This window comes from Rhamphochromis sp. 'chilingali', assembly GCF_963969265.1.
Source record: "Rhamphochromis sp. 'chilingali' genome assembly, chromosome: 8".
NCBI lineage: Eukaryota > Metazoa > Chordata > Actinopteri > Cichliformes > Cichlidae > Rhamphochromis > Rhamphochromis sp. 'chilingali'.
In genome coordinates, this window is record NC_137935.1 from 9,172,704 (window position 1) to 9,192,397 (window position 19,694).

At 39.1% G+C, this 19,694-nt stretch overlaps 1 protein-coding gene across 2 annotated transcripts; it reads left to right on the forward strand.

Moving 5' to 3' along the window:
* The first annotated feature begins 5,817 nt into the window (after nt 1-5,817).
* On the forward strand, nt 5,818-15,522 carry trpc4b (transient receptor potential cation channel, subfamily C, member 4b). 2 transcript variants are annotated; one of them, XM_080889491.1, is made up of 12 exons: nt 5,818-6,008; nt 6,397-6,810; nt 7,679-8,197; nt 11,514-11,597; nt 11,772-11,856; nt 12,039-12,178; nt 12,320-12,633; nt 12,738-12,933; nt 13,044-13,238; nt 13,495-13,536; nt 13,668-13,757; nt 13,860-15,522. In XM_080889491.1, the coding sequence occupies exons 2-12, from the start codon at nt 6,433-6,435 to the stop codon at nt 14,406-14,408; spliced, it is 2,592 nt and encodes an 863-aa protein (XP_080745617.1). In that variant the 5' UTR covers nt 5,818-6,008; nt 6,397-6,432; the 3' UTR covers nt 14,409-15,522. The 2 variants fall into 2 exon arrangements, with proteins under 2 accessions (XP_080745617.1, XP_080745616.1); XM_080889490.1 differs by having other exon boundaries at nt 11,514-11,856.
* Nucleotides 15,523-19,694: the final 4,172 nt, after the last annotated feature.

A 19,694-nucleotide genomic window follows, 5' to 3' on the forward strand; every position in this document is an offset into this window, starting at 1 on the left:
CAGGCGGTGGAAGGAATACTTCGAGGACCTCCTTAATCCCACTGACACGTCTTCCGAGGAGGAAGCAGAGTCTGGGGATGAGGGGAATGACCCGCCAATTTCCGGGGGCGAGGTCACTGAGGCAGTTAAACAACTCCTTGGTGGCAGAGCCCCTGGTGTTGATGAGGTCCGCCCCGAGTTCCTGAAGGCTCTGGACATTGTAGGGCTGTCCTGGTTGACACGCCTCTGCAATGTTGCGTGGAGATCAGGGGCAGTACCTGTGGACTGGCAGACCGGGGTGGTGGTCCCCATCTTTAACCCTTGTGTGGTGTTCGTATTTTTGTTACTCAGCCAGTGTTCATGGGTCTGGTGGACCCGCTAGAGTTTTGGCTTTCCAAATTAACACTATCAAACAATTTTATGTTAAATTACTCAACAGATGTTTACTTCATCCCAATTACAAGACATATGAACAGCAAACATGGTTAATTTTTTCCCTTTACCTTTGTTAGATCACATTTATGAATTAATGTGCTTCTCGTTTTTCTTTTATATAAAATGTTATAAATAAATCAGTTATAATCAAGTGGAGTGAGTGGAAAGACACAACACATTTACACGTGAAAAAATAATTAATTGTTTAATTTTTCTTTTGAAAAAAACTGAACACGGGTCTCACAGACCCGAACACCATACAAGGGTTAAGAAAGGGGACCGGAGGGTGTGTTCCAACTACAGGGGGATCACACTCCTCAGCCTCCCTGGGAAAGTCTATGCCAGGGTGCTGGAAAGGAGAGTTCGTCCGTTAGTCGAACCTCGGATACAGGAGGAACAATGCGGTTTTCGTCCTGGTCGCGGAACACTGGACCAGCTCTTTATCCTCTCCAGGATACTTGAGGGTGCATGGGAGTTTGCCCAACCAGTCTACATGTGTTTTGTGGACTTGGAGAAGGCATTCGACCGTGTCCCTCGGGGTGTCCTGTGGGAGGTGTTGCGGGAATATGGGGTGTCTGGCCCATTGCTACGGGCCATTCGATCCCTATACAACCGTTGCAAGAGCTTGGTTCACATTGCCGGCAATAAGTCGGACTCGTTCCCGGTGGGTGATGGGCTCCACCAGGGCTGCCCTTTGTCTCCGGTTCTGTTCATAATTTTTATGGACAGGATTTCTAGGCGCAGCCAAGTGGCGGAGGGCTTTCGCTTTGGTGGCCTCAGAATCTCATCTCTGATTTTTGCAGATGATGTGGTTCTGTTGGCTTCATCGGGTGAGGGCCTCTGGAACGGTTCGCAGCCGAGTGTGAAGCAGCGGGAGTGAGGATCAGCACCTCCAAATCTGAGGCCATGGTTCTCAGCCGGAAAAGGGTGGAGTGCCAACTCCGGGTCGGGGATGAGTTCCTGCCCCAAGTGGAGGAGTTCAAGTATCTCGGGGTCTTGTTCACGAGTGATGGGAGAAGGGAGCCGGAGATCGACAGACGGATTGGGGCTGCAGCTGCAGTAATGCGGACGCTGCACCGGTCCGTCGTGGTGAAGAGGGAGCTGAGTGTAAAAGCGAAGCTCTCAATTTACCGGTCGATCTACGTCCCTACCCTCACCTATGGCCACGAGCTGTGGGTAGTGACCGAAAGAACGAGATCGCGGATACAAGCGGCAGAAATGAGCTTCCTCCGAAGGCTGCTGCCCCCGCGACCCGGCCCCGGACAAAGCGGATGAAGATGGATGGATGGATGGATGGATGGATGGATGGACAATGCTCCATCACACGCGTCCAAGTACTCCACAGCGTGGCTGGCAAGAAAGGGTATAAAAGAAGAAAAACTAATGACATGGCCTCCTTGTTCACCTGATCTGAACCCCATTGAGAACCTGTGGTCCATCATCAAATGTGAGATTTACAAGGAGGGAAAACAGTACACCTCTCTGAACAGTGTCTGGGAGGCTGTGGTTGCTGCTGCACGCAATGCTGATGGTGAACAGATCAAAACACTGACAGAATCCATGGATGGCAGGCTTTTGAGTGTCCTTGCAAAGAAAGGTGGCTATATTGGTCGCTGATTTGTTTTTGTTTTGTTTTTGAATGTCAGAAATGTATATTTGTGAATGTGGAGATGTTATATTGGTTTCACTGGTAAAAATAAATAATTGAAATGGGTATATATTTGTTTTTTGTTAAGTTGCCTAATAATTATGCACAGTAATAGTCACCTGCACACACAGATATCCCCCTAAAACAGCTAAAACTAAAAACAAACTAAAAACTACTTCCAAAAACATTCAGCTTTGATATTAATGAGTTTTTTGGGTTCATTTTGTTGTTGTTCAATAATAAAATTATTCCTCAAAAATACAACTTGCCTAATAATTCTGCACTCCCTGTATGCTGCTTTACAACCTGAATGCCTTGCTGTCTTTGATAAAACCATGAATTCTGCTCTCGACCAGAAAAGTGCTTGATTTAAAACACTTCGGAACAGAGCAGATCAATGACAACAATAACAATAATAACCAGTCCTGCAAATTCCTCTGCACTGATGTAAAAACACTCACTGCTAGATCTTTGCTAATGCTTGTTGTAGCTCTTGCTACAAATATTGGCACAAACAGTTATTAAGTTTAGAGGGCAATTATTTTTTCACATAGAGTGAAGTAGGTTTGGATTGCTTTGTTAATAAGTGAAACAATCATTTAACAACTGCATTTGATCGTTGTCTAATAGTCAGATTTGTTTGATAATCTAAAACAAACACATGACAAATATGCATCTAAGAAATCAAGAAAGGGGCCAATACTTGTTCATACTAAGGTGTGTATACCAGAGGCCATCTGGGTTTTCATATTCCACTGAGAAAATGTTATGCAGTGCTGCTACATCTGTTGTATAACAGCTAATTATAAAGTTCAGATTTCTAGCTTGGTTAAAAGATAAGGAAAGATCATAAGAACAGCACACAAAACTTCTCATTCCCCAAGAAAGTTGTGTACAGTCCACAGTTTGGCTGATGAATTCTGGTTGGAGATCCTTTTGTGTAAATGTATCTGATAAATTAGAGTATTTATTCCTCCTTCTGTCGGTTAAATTGATGAATGGACAACTCATGACTGAATGACAGTGTAAAGAGGTTTTGAAATATTAGTTTTTTAATTATTTATTAAGTTTTTACTTGTTATGTGATCTGTATTTACTAAAAGTTCGCCCATTTTAGGTTTTTGTCTTGATTTTTGTTGTCTGATTTTCAATGCAGCAGTTGCCTGATCCAGGATGATTTTCTCCTATGGGAGACAATAATCTTATCTTCCACCCATCTATTTTCTTCCACTTATCCAATTTCAGAGTCATGGTTGGTCTGGAGCCTATACCAGCTGCCAAAGGGTAATAGGCAGGGTATGCTGTTCCTAGTCCGTTGCAGGACTGACGCAGGGAGAGAGATAACCATGCACATCTAGAGCCAATTTAGAATCACCAGTTAACCTAACAAGCATGTCTTTGGACTCTGGGAGAAAGCCAGATTAAGCAGAAGGAACCCATACAGACAAACTCCACTCAAACAGACCATAGCCAGCAAAGTAGATTCGAACTCAGAACCTTCTTGCTGTGACACTACAGTGCAAACCACCTTCCTCTGTCTCAGTTTGTCTTAAATAAAATGTACCAAAACAACATATATATATAAGTGCATTACAGTTTGCTTGTAGGATATAAAGGGATGTAATATAAAGAAGGCCAGCTTGCATCCATGCATCAGCCCTCTCTGTCAGCTAATCTCCACCAAAAGTGCATTATAATAAAATATGGGACATGAGCTGATCATACAGGACGTTATTATGGCAAGCAAGTTAACCGGAAATTGTTTTTGTCTAACTGTATCCTGGTTATATTTGATCATTAGTGTTGGAAATCATGCTACACAGACTGTTTGCAGTAAAAACTGTACACCTGCGGCCCCAGCCACACTCTTTATTACTTGAGAGCAACAGGACGCAAAAAGGAAAGCTACACCATCTGCATATACTGTAATAAATCTTTCTTTGCACTGTTATAATTGCATTAGTAAATGCACAAAACAGCAGGCTGTTTTGCAGATTTCTTGCAGGTGCAATGTAATAACAGCTGGAGTTATAACAATAACAGTGATCACAAGTCCTGTAAGTGAGATATTCCAAAGCAGGGGAAATTTGACAGATCATACACGGTGTTCTCTCACACACATACAGTATCTGTTAAAATCACACAACACTCTTACACATGCAAGTTGCAACAACTACAAAGAAAAGGAGGAAATACTAAATGTGAGTGCATGATTCATAGAACATCACTTGATGAAGTCCATCATCTCAAGACTGTCCTCTCACGATGCCTGCAACTGATTAATGTCAGGAATATACCTTCGAAGCAAAACCAAAAGGCTGAAAAAAGACGAGTAAAAGGAATTTACAAGTATGCACCTCACAAAAGTACAGAAGTACCTCGTGCAAAGTCATCCCACATAGCTGTATTTCAAAGGAGGAAGCACCGACGATGGCTGTGGAAGAAAAGGTGGTTTTGAAAGAATTTTTTAAGCCACTTCTGTGTTTGCATTAGCCAGCTAAAGACTCATATTAACCATCTTACATCAATTGGCTGTTGTTCACATAACTCAAACAGCAATCCTTTAACAGCCCAGTGGATATCAGGGATAAAGAGAATTTACAAGATCTCTTGAACAGCAATTTTTACTAGTAAAGTAGATTCTTGTGAACATTTATTAAATAACCAAAAACTTTGCAATACAAAAAAAGACGCTCTTATAGTAGTCTGTGGTTGCTGGATGTCTGTAAAACCCTTGAGTCTACAAAGATGAAAGTGGGAGGCTAGGGTGTTGCACAGATCCAAATCTCTGCTTTTTAAAGTAAATGTGTGATGTTACTAAAGGGCAAATTTTGCATGAGTTGGTAATTCCAGGGAAATCAAAGATCTTTGGTATCTGCTCCGCAGTGATGTATATCTATTCCTTGTGGTTTCCAGGAAACATCATTAGCAGACGGGTTACAGCAGCAGAAAACCACAGTGGCTGTCACTTCTGTCGGCTAAGAGCAGGAAATTGAGGCGATCGTTTTTACCAACCCCTAACAATATTGTGTGGTTTGATGACTTTTGATTTCTCCAACAAAACTACATGGTAGTCTTAAATTTGGCACAAGCAATATGAAAGCATGGATCCATTGTGCCTTTTTTCCCCCAACTGTTCAGGCTAGTGGTGGTGGTGTAGTGGTGTGGGGGATTGTCAGTATTTAAAAACCACAGCCTACTTTAGTGTTGTTGCTTTCCATATCGATCCATTTATGATCACAGTGTACTCGTATTCTGAAGATTAATTCCAGTAGGATAAGGCGCCTATAGTCACAAAGCTCAATTCATCTAAAACTGGTTTCTTGCACATGACAATCAATTCACGCTGCTCAAATGGTCGCCACAGCTACCAAAAACAAAATCTCTGCGGGAGGCAATTCTGAAGGCAAAAGAGGGTCCAAACGAGTAGCAATGTTTATCTAATGATTTGGCCGTTATCTAATAATAACAGTTACAATTTGTTCGTGTGAGAGTATAGCTCACATAAACAAATTTTAACTGTTATTATTTTTTTTAGTTTATTTATTTTGTATGATTTTAATCCCGCCCTTAGGAGACTAGTGATTTTTGTTTTCTAGGCAACGTTATTCCTCGTTTTGTTCCTTCGTTTATTTAGCATTATCCCCGACACCTGTTACACCACTGTTAATGTCCTTAAATCTACAAAGAAAGTTACCGTGTATAGAAATTGCGCCTGGATGAACGTCACGTGCTGTTTTCTTACGTGTATTTTACAGAGAAATATGCGGTAAATTGAAGGAAAGGGGTGGGCAGGGGACCTGACATGCCATTAAGTTGCAGACTCTTTGGTGGAGACTTCAGAGATTAAAAACAATCAGAGCACGCAGCTTCCCTTTCCGACTGCAGCTGTGCGCGGAGCTTCGTCGACTGATTCATGTGATTTACAACTGGAAAACATCAGGAGGTAAAGTTTGTATTCCTTCGTGCATTATTAAAGCCACAGTTAAACAAGTATTAGGGTACTTTAAACGAAAACTAAAGGATTTTAGTCGCTTGTTTTCGTGCATTTTTAAGCGAAAAACAACTTTAATCATCGTTTAGATGACGATGATATGTTATTGTTATTCGTTGTGTTAGTATGGGTGATTAATTATATATTTTACAATGTTTTAAAGGCAAACATACGTATTTTTATTTGTTTTTTTAATTTGTTTGATTTGTTTTTGGTTACGCACTGGCATCTCAAAATGTGTCATGTGAGCAGAAATGTGTCTTTTTCGTGTATAGAAGTATAACACGGTCAGTCTTTGTCAGTAGTTGACTTGGTATTTTTTCTTGTCTTTATTTTTCAGTAATTCTCCGTGAAGACTGAGACAGTTTGGGCAGCAATGTCTCAGCTGTACTATAAGAAAGCTGACAGCTCCAGGTACAGGGACCGCATCCCTCTGCGGATCGTGCGGGCAGAATCGGAGCTCTCTGCTCTGGAGCGGGCCTACCTGGGGGCTGTAGAGAAGGGGGACTACGCCAGCGTGAAGCAAGCTCTGGAAGAGGCTGAGATCTACTTCAGGATCAATATCAACTGCGTGGACCCCCTGGGACGCACAGCTCTGCTCATTGCTATTGAAAACGAGAACCTGGAGATTATTGAGCTGCTCCTCAGCTATAATGTACACGTGGGTGATGCCCTGCTACATGCCATCCGTAAAGAGGTAGTGGGGGCCGTTGAGCTGCTGCTCAACCACAAGAAGCCACGTGGGGAAAAGCAGGTACCATCTGATTTGCAGTTATTGCTGACCTTTGAACATACTGATTTTTTTTTTTTTTAATTAATTTATTTGTTCAGCCTGGCATTGGGAAAATCTGCGAGCCTCATGTGGTTAATGTAAATTATGTTATATTATATTTTGTAATGTATTTGTATAAAGACATGTTGTGGCAAGGTTACATTTGAGCAGAAGTGTCTCAATGTCTTACTACAAGCTACTAATTATTATATGGTTATATTTGTATACAGAAATATGTTGTTAAATATTTGTATATAAACTCCTCATATGTTTAAGTAGGAGCAGTGAGAAAAATCATTTTATTTTCTAGTCTGACTCTGAAAGAGATAAGATGCAAATAAGTGTGTTCTTTGCCCTTGTATTCTAGCTACGACTGGATGATTTAGGGAATAAAGCTATTATCTTCTCTCATAAGTTACCGAACCCCTACTTCCGTGGGCCTTTCTGCTACAGCTTTTACAACAAATTAGCCATTCTCCACAGTCTGTTTATCAGACTCTTTGAGAAAGGCCCCGCTTGTGTTCAGCTTCTTGACATCTTTGTAAATGAGGTCTTCCAGTACTGCTTGCTTCTCTCTATGTATTCTGTGAAAAGGGAAAAACAGGGTGTTGCTTCCAACCAGGAAGCCACTTTGAGGCCAGCTGAACCACAAGCCATTAGTTGTGTGCTTGCTGTTAGACAAGATGGTTAGAGACTGAAGACAAATTAAATTAGATCCAGTCAAAGAGTTGTTTCAGTTCCTGCAAGAGGTTTAAAAGCATTGTACTTTTGTGATAAAATGTTTGTGTACCATAAATGCGTTATTTTATGTCTATTCATTTGTGTGTTGCTCTGTTGGTTTCTTCAAAAGGTTCCATCGGCTCTGCTGGACAAACAGTTTTCAGACTTCACCCCAGACATTACTCCGATCATCCTGGCAGCTCAAACTAACAACTATGAGATCATCAAACTGCTCTTGCAGCGAGGGGTTTCTATACCCCAGCCACACGCTATACGTTGCAACTGTATGGAGTGTGTGTCCAGTTCAGACGTGGATGTCCTGCGTCACTCCCGTTCTCGTCTAAACATCTACAAGGCCCTTGCCAGCCCGTCACTCATTGCCCTCTCAAGTGAGGATCCTTTCCTCACAGCATTTCAGCTTAGCTGGGAGCTGAAGGAGCTCAGCACGGTGGAGAACGAATTTAAATCAGAGTATGAAGAGCTGTCCCGTACATGTAAACAATTTGCAAAGGACCTCTTGGACCAGACTCGTAGTTCCAGAGAGCTGGAAGTAATCCTCAATTACCGTGACGACATCAACCCATTGCTGGATGAGAACATTAATGAGCTTGCCCGACTGAAACTGGCTATCAAATATTCCCAGAAAGAGGTGAGCTTTTATTTGATTTTGATGTGGTCTTTGTCACACTGGAACAAAAAGGTTTTTTCTGGATATATTTAAGGTGAAAAAGACCTGAATACAGGAATTTGTCTACACCAGTGCACATGCAGATTGGCAACAAGTAATAAGAATCAACCTGTTTAAAGATGACAAGAAATGCGCCAAGATGAGCTGTAAATGGCCTGGGTGGAGATGTCCTGTGGGAGTTTAGAGCAATATGTAATTGCCAGGCTGGCTCTTAGCGATGCATTACAGTAACCCTCTTAGAGAATCCCATGATAATTGGATAATTGAGGATAATGATGGGAGAAGTAATGGCCATTTCCCTGAAATACAAACTCATAATATTTTAAACTGGGTGGGGACCGTTTAGTGTCTTTTAACATATTCTCTGGATATTTATCAATTGCATACTAGTTTTGTATTATTTGCTGCAAATGAAAGAAAACCTACTAATAATTAGATACCTTGGCATTCACACAAAGATCTGTGTCATTCATAATTATATGTATATTTAATTTATATTGGAGTATAACGGTACATTGCATGAATATCAACCTAACACAGAGCAGGTGACAACAAGTTTTTAAAAGGTGGTGCTTTTGGTGTCAGGTCTTTTTTTCACACCTAAACGGCGGATAGTGTTGGGAGAATCCAGTCACCCTCAGACTCTGTTTTGTTTTGCTACGGGTGGTGTCTCTGTAGAGCATGTATAGAGGCAGAGGCAGGTCACCTGACCCCACCCGCTCCCTGTGAATTCACCTGACAGTGACCAGTGCTATTGTCACATCGGTGCATCACACGGCGTTTATATCAGGAAGCTGTTAGAGTAAACACCAGTTAATGTTCAATCCACCTGGCATTCATGTTTTCTCGTGCAGCTATTTCTGGTATATGGTTTAACTCGACTTACACTGTTACAAATTCAGGATTGCTTTGTTTGTTTTGGTGTTTCCTGGATAACAGACTGGAATATAAAGTACACATTGCGTGCACTCAGCGGGTGTCTTTCATTTATTCCACTCATTAAAGAGGCTGTGTGGAACTTTTGGGTCTTGTTTGTGTACAGCAGTTGTATAGTATTTGCAGAGTTAATGGCTCATACCACCCATGTAGTCTTAGAATTGAGGCTTTAAGAGTATTTTGATGACACAGTTGGTGACATGAATAAGAAAGATCAGTATGACTGCCAACAGTTCTGTGTGCTACAATTTATCTCCATGGAAAAGGCTTTAGACAGGCCTTCCTACTAATTTTGTTTATCTAATCATTTGGCCTAAATGAACTCCAGTGAGCCTGAAGTGAGAACAATGATCTTGGTAAGAAAAAGAAAAAGATTTTTTCTTTCTTTTTTTAAAAACATTTTTGACATTTGATTTTCAGCTTATGTGATTATTTGTAAATTCTACATCAGCACATTAAAAAAAAAAAGCATTAGCATTATATTTAATGGGCCTTATAGAAAACTGTTCCCATTACCCCCAACCATGGTGTCTCCCTCTGGAACCTGGTTCTGCCCGAGGTTTCTTCCTGTTAAAAGGTAGTTTTTGCTTTCACTGTTTATTGCTCATAGGGGGTCTCTGTATTATTTTGTATTATGATACCTTGTCATGAGACAAGGTAACATTTTTCCAATATTCTGGTGACTTGATTTTAACTTTGTGACATGCAGACTTATCCTGATGGAAGGAATCGTCAAAAAATGGGTACACTGTGGTCATAAAGGGATGAATATGGTCAGCAACAACACTGAAGTACACTGTGGTGTTTAAATGCTGATCGCCCACACCATACATCACTATCACTAACCTGGACTGTTGAAAAGCTATGGTTTCATGTTGCTTATGCCAGATTCTGACCATACCATGTCTAGTCTATCACTTCAAAGCCGTTTGGCCATTCTCCTCAGCCAACTGTATCAGAAAATTGCTTCTTACTGGATATTTAGCTTTTTTTTGTTTTTGCATCAGTCTCTGTGCACAGTAGAAGAGTCTGTGTGGGAAAATCCCAGTAGATCAGGAGTTTTCTCAGACCACCCTGTCTGACACCTACAGCCATGTAATATTCAACGTCACTTAAATCATTTCTAATTCTTGTGCGCATTTGAACCTCAGCAAGTTGTTCTGGCCATGTCTGCATGCCATGAGTTGTTGCCATGTTTGCCATCATTAGAAATCTTTGTTGTAACATGTTGTACACATGGACCTAATAGAGTGGCTCATGAGTGTAGAATATCATTCTTTATTAATAACAATAATAGCAATTATCATAACAATTCAGATTAAAAAGACAGACACAGAGCCATGTGATTCAAGGGTTTAAAAAATAAAATTCACTTAAATATTAATTGGACTACACAAACTAGAACTTGTTTGATGTCAGCAATATTAGGATCATGAAAGTCTTCTTTCTTGTATTCTTCGGAGATTTCTCTGGAGGTTTCTTTTCTTGCTACTTGCTGTGCTCACTCTGCTTTTGCACATTTTCCTCTAAACCTGAGCTCAAACTCCAAATCCAAAGTGTTAAGTGTTTAAAAAGTACAAAATATATTTAACTGATTTTGAATTTTGGATTCTCAGTAACTATTAAAAATAGTGGTAGTGTTATCTGTGAATTTTTAGATAGTAGAGTGAATATCAATGTTCTGTATGATGCAATTTGCAATATATTGTGAAATAGAAGTAAGAACACTAATTGATGTAGGAGTCTAGCGTGAGATCTGTGTAGGGTCATTTTCACCTTCAAAAAATGTCCCCATACACAATCTGTTCCTTCCAGATGTCACCATTTGCCTCCAGTCATTTTATGTAAGTTCAAATCTGTCCAGGACAGTTACTGAAGGAAACTTTGAAAAGGCAGATTCTGCACTGATAGATGACCTCATCACCCGCAACAAAATGCTTTTTAGTACCATAATTGGGATCCATTTAGCCATAACTGGGTTACGCTGAAATTGAATTCCATCACCATCTGCAGATGTCCAACAGACTTTTATATCAAATCTCATAGAGCAGAGAAAATGTGCATGGGGAAAAGATTTGGCAATCATTTCTTAACAGAGCGTTGAACATCACTTTAGAAATACCTTTTTGAAACTCTTTGTTTTGAATGAATGTTTCTAGTCGTTTTGCAGTTCTTGATCTTTTGTGGCAAAAAACTTGCACATCTTTTGTGTACCATTAATTACCGTTTTTTCTGTTTAGTCAGTTTTTGGTTGGACCTGAGAGACAGATGGGTAAATAAAAAACAATTTATTTCATGTAAACATCTGTAATCTTTATTTGTCTCTCTCTTTGTCTCCTAGTTTGTTGCTCAGCCCAACTGCCAGCAGCTGCTGGCGTCTCGCTGGTATGATGAATTCCCAGGCTGGAGGAGGCGTCACTGGGCAGTAAAGCTCATCACTTGTATCTTCATTGGCCTTGCGTTTCCACTGTTATCCATCTTCTACCTGATCGCTCCAAAGAGCCGCTATGGCTTATTCATCCGTAAGCCTTTCATCAAGTTCATCTGTCACACTGCTTCCTACCTGACCTTCCTCTTCCTGCTCTTCTTGGCCTCGCAGCATCTACAGAGTGATGATCGGTTGGAACACCGTCAGGGCCCACCACCCACCATTGTGGAATGGATAATCCTGCCCTGGGTGCTTGGTAATAATACACACACATATTGCAGACTCTTTTTTAGACTGCACTCCTGTGTACATGAACACTGTAGTCTAAGCAGAGGTTTGTCACATGATTTCATTCATTGCGTCTCATGTGTGTTTGCCTCGGGACAAATACCTGAGCAAAAATACAACAATGACACGTCTTATTTTCATTCCTTGAAGGCTTTTTATGGGCTGAGATCAAACAGATGTGGGATAGTGGTTTTGAGGACTACATAGATGACTGGTGGAACCTGATGGATTTCATAATGAACTCTTTGTATCTTGCAACAATTTCACTGAAGATTGTTGCCTATATTAAGGTAATTTATATTAAAGGCTTCTATCTGTCTGTCTGTTTTATTTATTACTTTGTGCTGGAGCAACCATCATGCCGGAAAAATTGACATTGTGTGCTATCAATATTGAGCATGTTTGACTATTGTTCTTTTTTTTTTCAACAGTATAGTGCAAAGTGCCAGTTGAGAGACACCTGGGAAACGTGGCACCCAACATTGGTGGCAGAGGCATTGTTTTCCATCGCCAACATTTTCAGCTCCTTGCGTCTCATCAGTCTTTTCACTGCCAACTCCCATTTGGGGCCTTTACAGATTTCATTGGGCCGCATGCTTCTGGACATACTTAAATTTCTCTTCATCTACTGTCTAGTGCTGCTAGCATTTGCCAATGGCCTCAACCAGCTCTATTTTTACTATGAAACAAATAATGGGACTTGCAAGGGCATCCGCTGTAATCAGCAAAACAACGCTTTCTCCACGCAAGTTGAAATTCTTACATAAATTACCCCTGAAAATCTGACTTGATTAATATGTTTGTTTTTCCAACAGTGCATGCTGTGATGTATGGTTGTGTTCTTTTTAGGCTATTCGAAACACTGCAGTCATTATTTTGGTCTATCTTTGGGCTGATTAACCTGTACGTGACGAACGTGGAGCCGGACCATACATTCACAGAATTTGTCGGCTCTACCATGTTTGGCACCTATAATATCATCTCCCTGGTAGTGCTTCTAAACATGCTAATTGCAATGATGAACAACTCATACCAGCACATTGCTGTAAGTAGCAAAATAAAGATTACACAATTATTTATTTTAGAGTTAGATTATTAGAGTTATCAAAATAATCTGCCTAATCTGCTCTATGAATTGTTTGTGTTTCTTTTCAGGATCATGCAGACATAGAGTGGAAATTTGCACGAACAAAATTATGGATGAGCTATTTTGAAGAAGGGGGAACTTTGCCATCTCCATTCAATTTAATACCCAGTCCAAAGTCAGTTTATTATCTAATTGGATGGATAAAAACACATTTGTTTAGGAGACCAAGCACAAAACGTCTTGAAACCTTTGAAACTTTGGGGGTAAAGTGTTTCCAGAGATTTTCTCTGACCTGTACTGTCACCACTGCATGTTATACATTTTCATGCATGCCTGTTTATACCCTGTCTACTATTACAGCCTCTAAGTGGCTTCGAAAATGAATTCATCCATGTTAATGTGTGTCAAACGATTACCTATTGAAAAAGGGCAAGTAAGAAAAAAAAATCACCTAATCAGTGAAAATGGAAATAACCCGGTGCTGTCTTAATGAGCCTTTTGTTTTTCTTGTAATTGCAGAGACGTGCAGCTGAAAATGTAAAATTAAGCCATGAGTATCAGGTAATAATTTGTATTATATTGCACTGTATTGTTTATTATTTTTGTTGTTTTTTTACTATCCTATTTTGATTGAATGTAAATGGTTAAATGTAAATATAACTCTTTGCTTGTTTAAAAATAATGTGTTTTAGGAGGTTTTGAAGAACCTCATGAAACGATATGTGGCTGCAATGATTAGAGATGCCAAGACAGAGCAGGGGTTGACAGAGGAAAATTTCAAGGTAGCATAAAATTCTTTATCATTTAAGCTTAAGTACCCAGTTGTATTATGTTTTCCATATATTTTTTCCACTGTTTAATCTCAGATTCCCAATAATTGATAGGAGCTCAAACAGGATATCTCCAGCTTTCGCTTTGAAGTTCTGGGAATGATGAAAGGTAAACCTGGGCTAGCAGGTAATATTGCAAGTACCACCTTGGCTTACCCTGGAAATCCATTCAAATATTCTCCTAAATTCCCTACTGATGAGTCTCAACAGAACCAGGACATCTTTGATATGTTCACTGCCACTACCAACACTACCAACACCACCCTACAACCTGCCAAAATCACCAGGTCTGCTTGCTTTAATAGCCAAACCAGTGGTTCAGTTATTTTGTCTACTGCAGGACAGACTCAAAAAGAGGCTGCCAAAGAAGATTCAAACCCTGGATCCCTTCACAAAAGGAAAAAACTCCCTTCTCTGAAATGTGATGAAATATGTTCATTGCCAGAGGAAGAAATGTTGGGTACTGATGAAGAAATGCAAGGAAAACATCAGACTGAGGACATAATTGTGGACGTTTCACAGACTGATGAGAAGGAATTCAAGGACATTAAACCTTCTTGCAAAGAACTTGATAAGGATGGGCCGACAAAATATAACAATTAATCTGCCAGCAAGTAAAACTTAAAATAGTTTATTGAAATAAGTTTGCTTGTGATAAACTGTACTGTAGTAAATTACCTATTCTGCTTAATCATGAATTCTATCCAGTGTATAATGGTATTAGACAATCACAAATTATATGACATGCATACAACCACAAAAATATGTGGTGAGGACAGGCGTCAGTGCCGACTTGATGCTCAAGCAATTGCCAAACATATTACTAATTTATGTTTTAAACTGAGCAATTCATTCCAAAGAATCCTTACAACCCACTGCCTATCTTCTACTCTTTTATTGCCTACTTACTATGCTATGCAAAAATACTGTATCTTATCCAGTTATTTGTACGAAAGAAATAATCAACAGTTTTAACACTGATATTGTATTCAGTACTGGAGGTAATTTGAAATTTAATCATTCTATCAAGTACACAAGCACCTTCTCTCCTACACTGGGAGGTGTAAGGGAAAGCTTTTTTCTTATTTTTGCAGTTGTAGCAGACGATGTAATCTAGATGATGTAATCTAGATTTGGTCCTGTAGTAACTGTTGTAACCTTGCAGGCAGTGTTGCGGACTAGTGAACTACATTTAACTTAATTTATAGTTTAACTTATTTTGCAATAACTTTCAGTTGATCCACAATAATGTAAGCACTTCATTTGTATGTTTTTGTGGGTGCTTAGCTGTTAAAGCTATAACTTTGACCCATTTATTTAAACAGTTTTACGATTGCAGTCAACCAGCTTTTAAACTAGGTATAGCAGGGTGGTATTGCCCAGCGTTCACTAAGCAACATCGTCAGTGATAAAAGTGATGGTTTTTTTTTTTTTCAAAAGAGTTTTACATGCTGTTTCATCCCCACCTGGAGTTCCTAGGCAACTGTGTGATGGCCAGTGTGCCAGTGTGTGCAATGATTCTTTTTTTAAATATTTTGTTAAAATGTCATATCATATGCAGATTGCCAGTTTAATCTTCTTTTTTTAAGAAAAAATCTGTTTGAAGTTATATTTAAAAGGGGCTCTATACAAATTTCTTCATGTGTTGATTTAGGTGTACTTCTTCCAGTTCTTTCAGTATGATTTACATTTTCATAACACTGCTTGCAAGGTTAAAGGCGTTCTAGAAATATGTGATAACTCTTCAGTTTAGTAACTTGTCACATGTATTTAAATTGCTCTGAATAAATAAAATCAAATGCTAATGTAAGTGTTATCTTGTCTTGCTACCACATGTGCCTCTCTTTAGTTAGAAGTCCTCCAGTTGTTTGGTTGTCTTTTGGTAAGCAATGACATTTCTGTGTGTTTGGTCTATGTCAGGGCCTTCTAAACTACTGAGAAAAGGATTAATGATAGGACCCATAAATACTGTAGAAATAGAAACATATTCTAGAAATAGAATACGTAACTTATTTCTTATTAGAAATCAGCTAAAACTAAATTTTTCTCAGATAATCAGAGACACATCTTGATTTTACATTTGAGAATGAATGGTTCAATGGTACAGTATCTTCAGCAAGGGTGAGGAATGTGTAAATTCGCTTTTGGCTGATTTCTGTTTTTATGTTTTAGCTTCTCTCTGAAACACTTTTTGATTTTATCTTGAAAGGTGCTATAGAAATAAAATGTTACTTAGTTACTTTACTGTGGAATGCCTATATTTGTAGTAATGCTGGCTAAAGTTCCATCACTAATCCTGACACACTGGCTGAGGGAAAGGTTGAAGATGAAGAAGAGAACATCAGCTAACTCGCTGGCATGCTCTGAGAGTCCTGCTGCCTTATGGGGGTTGAGCTTCCTCACTGCTGTGTGTACCTGAGCTCATGAGATTGTTAGGCGAGGTGATGAGGGGCAGGTGGTCCTATGTGTATGTTTCCTCTCTGTGTTATAACTGGAGGTCTCAAAACAGGTGTAGAAGGTATTGAGGTCATTGGACACGCTGTCTATGGAGCTGGTGATGCTGGTAGTGCTTGTGTAGTCTGCGATGTGTTGTAGGCCTAGCCACATGTGCCTGGAGTCAGCAGTAGAATAGAAGCCATCCAGCTTCTCTCTGTATTATTAAGGACGGAGTTGTTTAAGTAACAGGAAATAGGACATACTTAGATGTCAGGGTTTTAAGTGTGTAATGGCCCAAGAAAGATGTCTTGGCCCATTGTTGTATGTTATCTTTCCTAATGGCATAACAGTCATCCTTAATAAGGCTATTATTTCTATGTATCCAAATTATTCATCAATATATATATTAGTTACCACTAAGAAAGAGTTAAATGTTAAGTGGAAAAGGAGCAATAAAGTGATTTTGAATGTCTGTAAATCAAATAGCATTATACTTGGTTCTAACCTTTCTATTTGAAAAACTCGAAATTTAAAGGTTTCTATTAATGGTGTGTTTGTTGACCAAGTTCATGAGACCATTGTACTGTGTATAATCTTAGTAAATTATCCTGGACAGAACATATCAAGATAGTTGCTAAAATAGGAAATGGGATTTCTGGGTTTAAAAGACCAGGCTCAGCCAGGTCATTTCATGATTTTAATTATTGCCAATTAATATTGATGAGATTTCTTTTTTAAAAAACCTCTCTAAATGTTATAAAACAGTTAACTCTTATGCTTTTATTATGATGTTATACATCTGTGTGGAGATTGTAATAGTGCACTGTTAAAGTTTAAAGACCCGTGACCCCAGGAAGAGTAGCTGCTTTAGCTAATGAGGATCTTAATAAACTAAACCAAACCTAATTGCTTAAATCTTGTTTGTGCTTGGAGAAAAGAATTTAGTAAATAGTTTACCTTTTCTCTACTTGTTTATACAGTCCTTCTTCTATGGAATAGTGTTGCACAGCTGTCCTCAATATGTTTCCTTTTCTCACAGACTGTGTGACGTGTTAGAGGAAAAAAAAACACTAAAGGCATATTTTTCTTTCTCATATATGACAAATAATGCTAATTCTGTTTTTGTTATGAACTATAAATTCTTACATTTGGAGCTCTTCTTATAAAAAAAACCTTTTAAAGTAGTTTTGGCCATTTTTGTAATTGTTATTTTAACCAAAGACCAAGAACAGTTGAGCTGAACAGTCATTCATTTTAAGATAAATCAAGTGGCTTTTTTACCCATATATGTTTTCTTCTCATCACAACTATAAATATGACATGTTGTAGATTTAACTGTGAATCGACTTGTAAAATGAGGTCTGCCTTGAAGAACTACAGAAAAGAACAACTGTTTGAATGTTAGTGCTTTAGTATGACTGCTCTAGTAATAAAACTCTTACATCCACGACTCTTTGTAAGAGGTTATTAAAAGTCATTTTTAATTAGCTGTTAAGCCCAGTATACCTTTTGCCAACCTTGACCTAAATGGAAGAGAAACCTGTATGGTTTTACACTATTGATCACTGAAACTGATGCAGTAAAACTACAGGCTGTTGGTACATTTGAGAGCTTCACCACTGTTAATAATTTAGCACTCAGCACTGATATTTCCGGTTCTCTCTCATGATTTAGAGATTCTGTGGTTAGAAGAAAACTGGTTTATTTCCAAATAGGAGATGAAGCACCATCTAGTGATCTGTGAGGATATTAAAAAAACAAGCGTAGTTGGCTAATGACAATACTATGGTACCTCTGTGTAATGACTATGTAACTAATCATACTATTTAAAGTAGAAAACCTGTGAAAAACATGTCATGATGGTACCTTTCAGGTACACAGAGGCCTATCGTGTTGCTACTTTTAACCTGTAGTCAACAACACAGTGCTTAATAGAGGTAAGATACTACATTGATTAACTGAGCTAATAGGTGCCTGTGAATCAGTGCTACTGGTGCTTGGTTACTCATAGTTTGTATTTTCACAGACCGTTTCACACCTTCATGGATTGAAGCTTGCAGGCAACCTTAGGTGCTGGATGAAACTGATGTCCGTTTCTGTTACCATAGTAGCCCTGCTATCTTTAGAAACCAATCAACAAAGTGTTTGGGTCTTTGTACTATATCTGAAAAGCTCACTCAGTTAAGATTGCTGTTGCACCTTTTCCTTTAATTTCCACTTAAAAGTAAAACGAGAGGAGCCCGTACTTGGGATCAAGACTTACTTTATTCTTTGTGGCACATGAAATGTTTGTGTCGGTGCCAGCGTGTGTGTCAAGGACTGATTCAGAGAGAGCGTGCTCTGATTCAAAGTGCAAAAGCCACACTGCATTTGATTATCACTGCAACGAGTGTGTGGCGATTCCATTATCTCTCACTGGCTGTTTAATAGGATGATGGGACTGCATAGTAACTGTATTTCAGTGTTTTGGATTTTAGAGGATTAAGGGGCTTTCTAAATGTATTAAATAAAGGTGATAAGAAGCTTGGGCCTTCAAACTGTCACTTTTTAAATGTGATTGGCTGATTTTTTCATTTCAGGCTTACAACTTGAAAATACAAAGTCAGTCCACTGATTTTCAGCTCCAGATGTCTGTCTGTTTGCTTTTTTTTGCCATCCTCCCTTTCTAACCCCTCAACCAGTCACAGCAGATGGCTGCCTCTCCCCGAACAAGGGTTTTTCCAGAGGTCTCGTTCTGTTAAGACTGAGCTCTTTTTTCCTAAGTGCTTGCTAAAAGGGGAACTTTTAGAGAGAGCTTTTCTCTCTAATATTTACCTACATCTTTACCTACAATATGAAGCTCACTAAGATAACTGCAGTTTTGAACTGATGTTACATAAATAAAACTAAACTGAGTCAATGTCTGCACGGTATTGGGTCTTAGGGTCTTTAAAAAAAAAATCCGCTGACTTGGCTGGTTAAGACAATCTTTTCCTTATCCTATTTAGAGCATCTGGTTAAAACCAGATTGGTTTCACAACATGTGCCAAACAGAACTCTATAACTAAAACCTTTGGTTACGGTACAAATAACAATTACAATTCCAGAACTGTTGATATTTGCAAAGTGAAAACAAATAATGATCATTAACCAGCACCATGAGTCATTTAGCTTATTAATAGTCAAGAGAGCTGCAACTTTTGGAAATAACAAAAGATGACATATACATTGCTTTCATATGCTTAGCACATGGGTTCCTGCTGTTCATCTTCAAGATACAGCCTGTTATCATTTCCTTGTAACAGTTGTGGGACTTTACATTTTCCACATCTGAGACATTTCCCAGACAATCGTTTCCTGTGCTCTGTTGTGAAGTTGTTTTTAAGACGCTTCTGTTAACATGCCAGTGCAAGTTTCCTGTTGTCCTGTTACTACTTGTGTTACAGCACTTAAGTGTTGCCCCGAGACTCCATT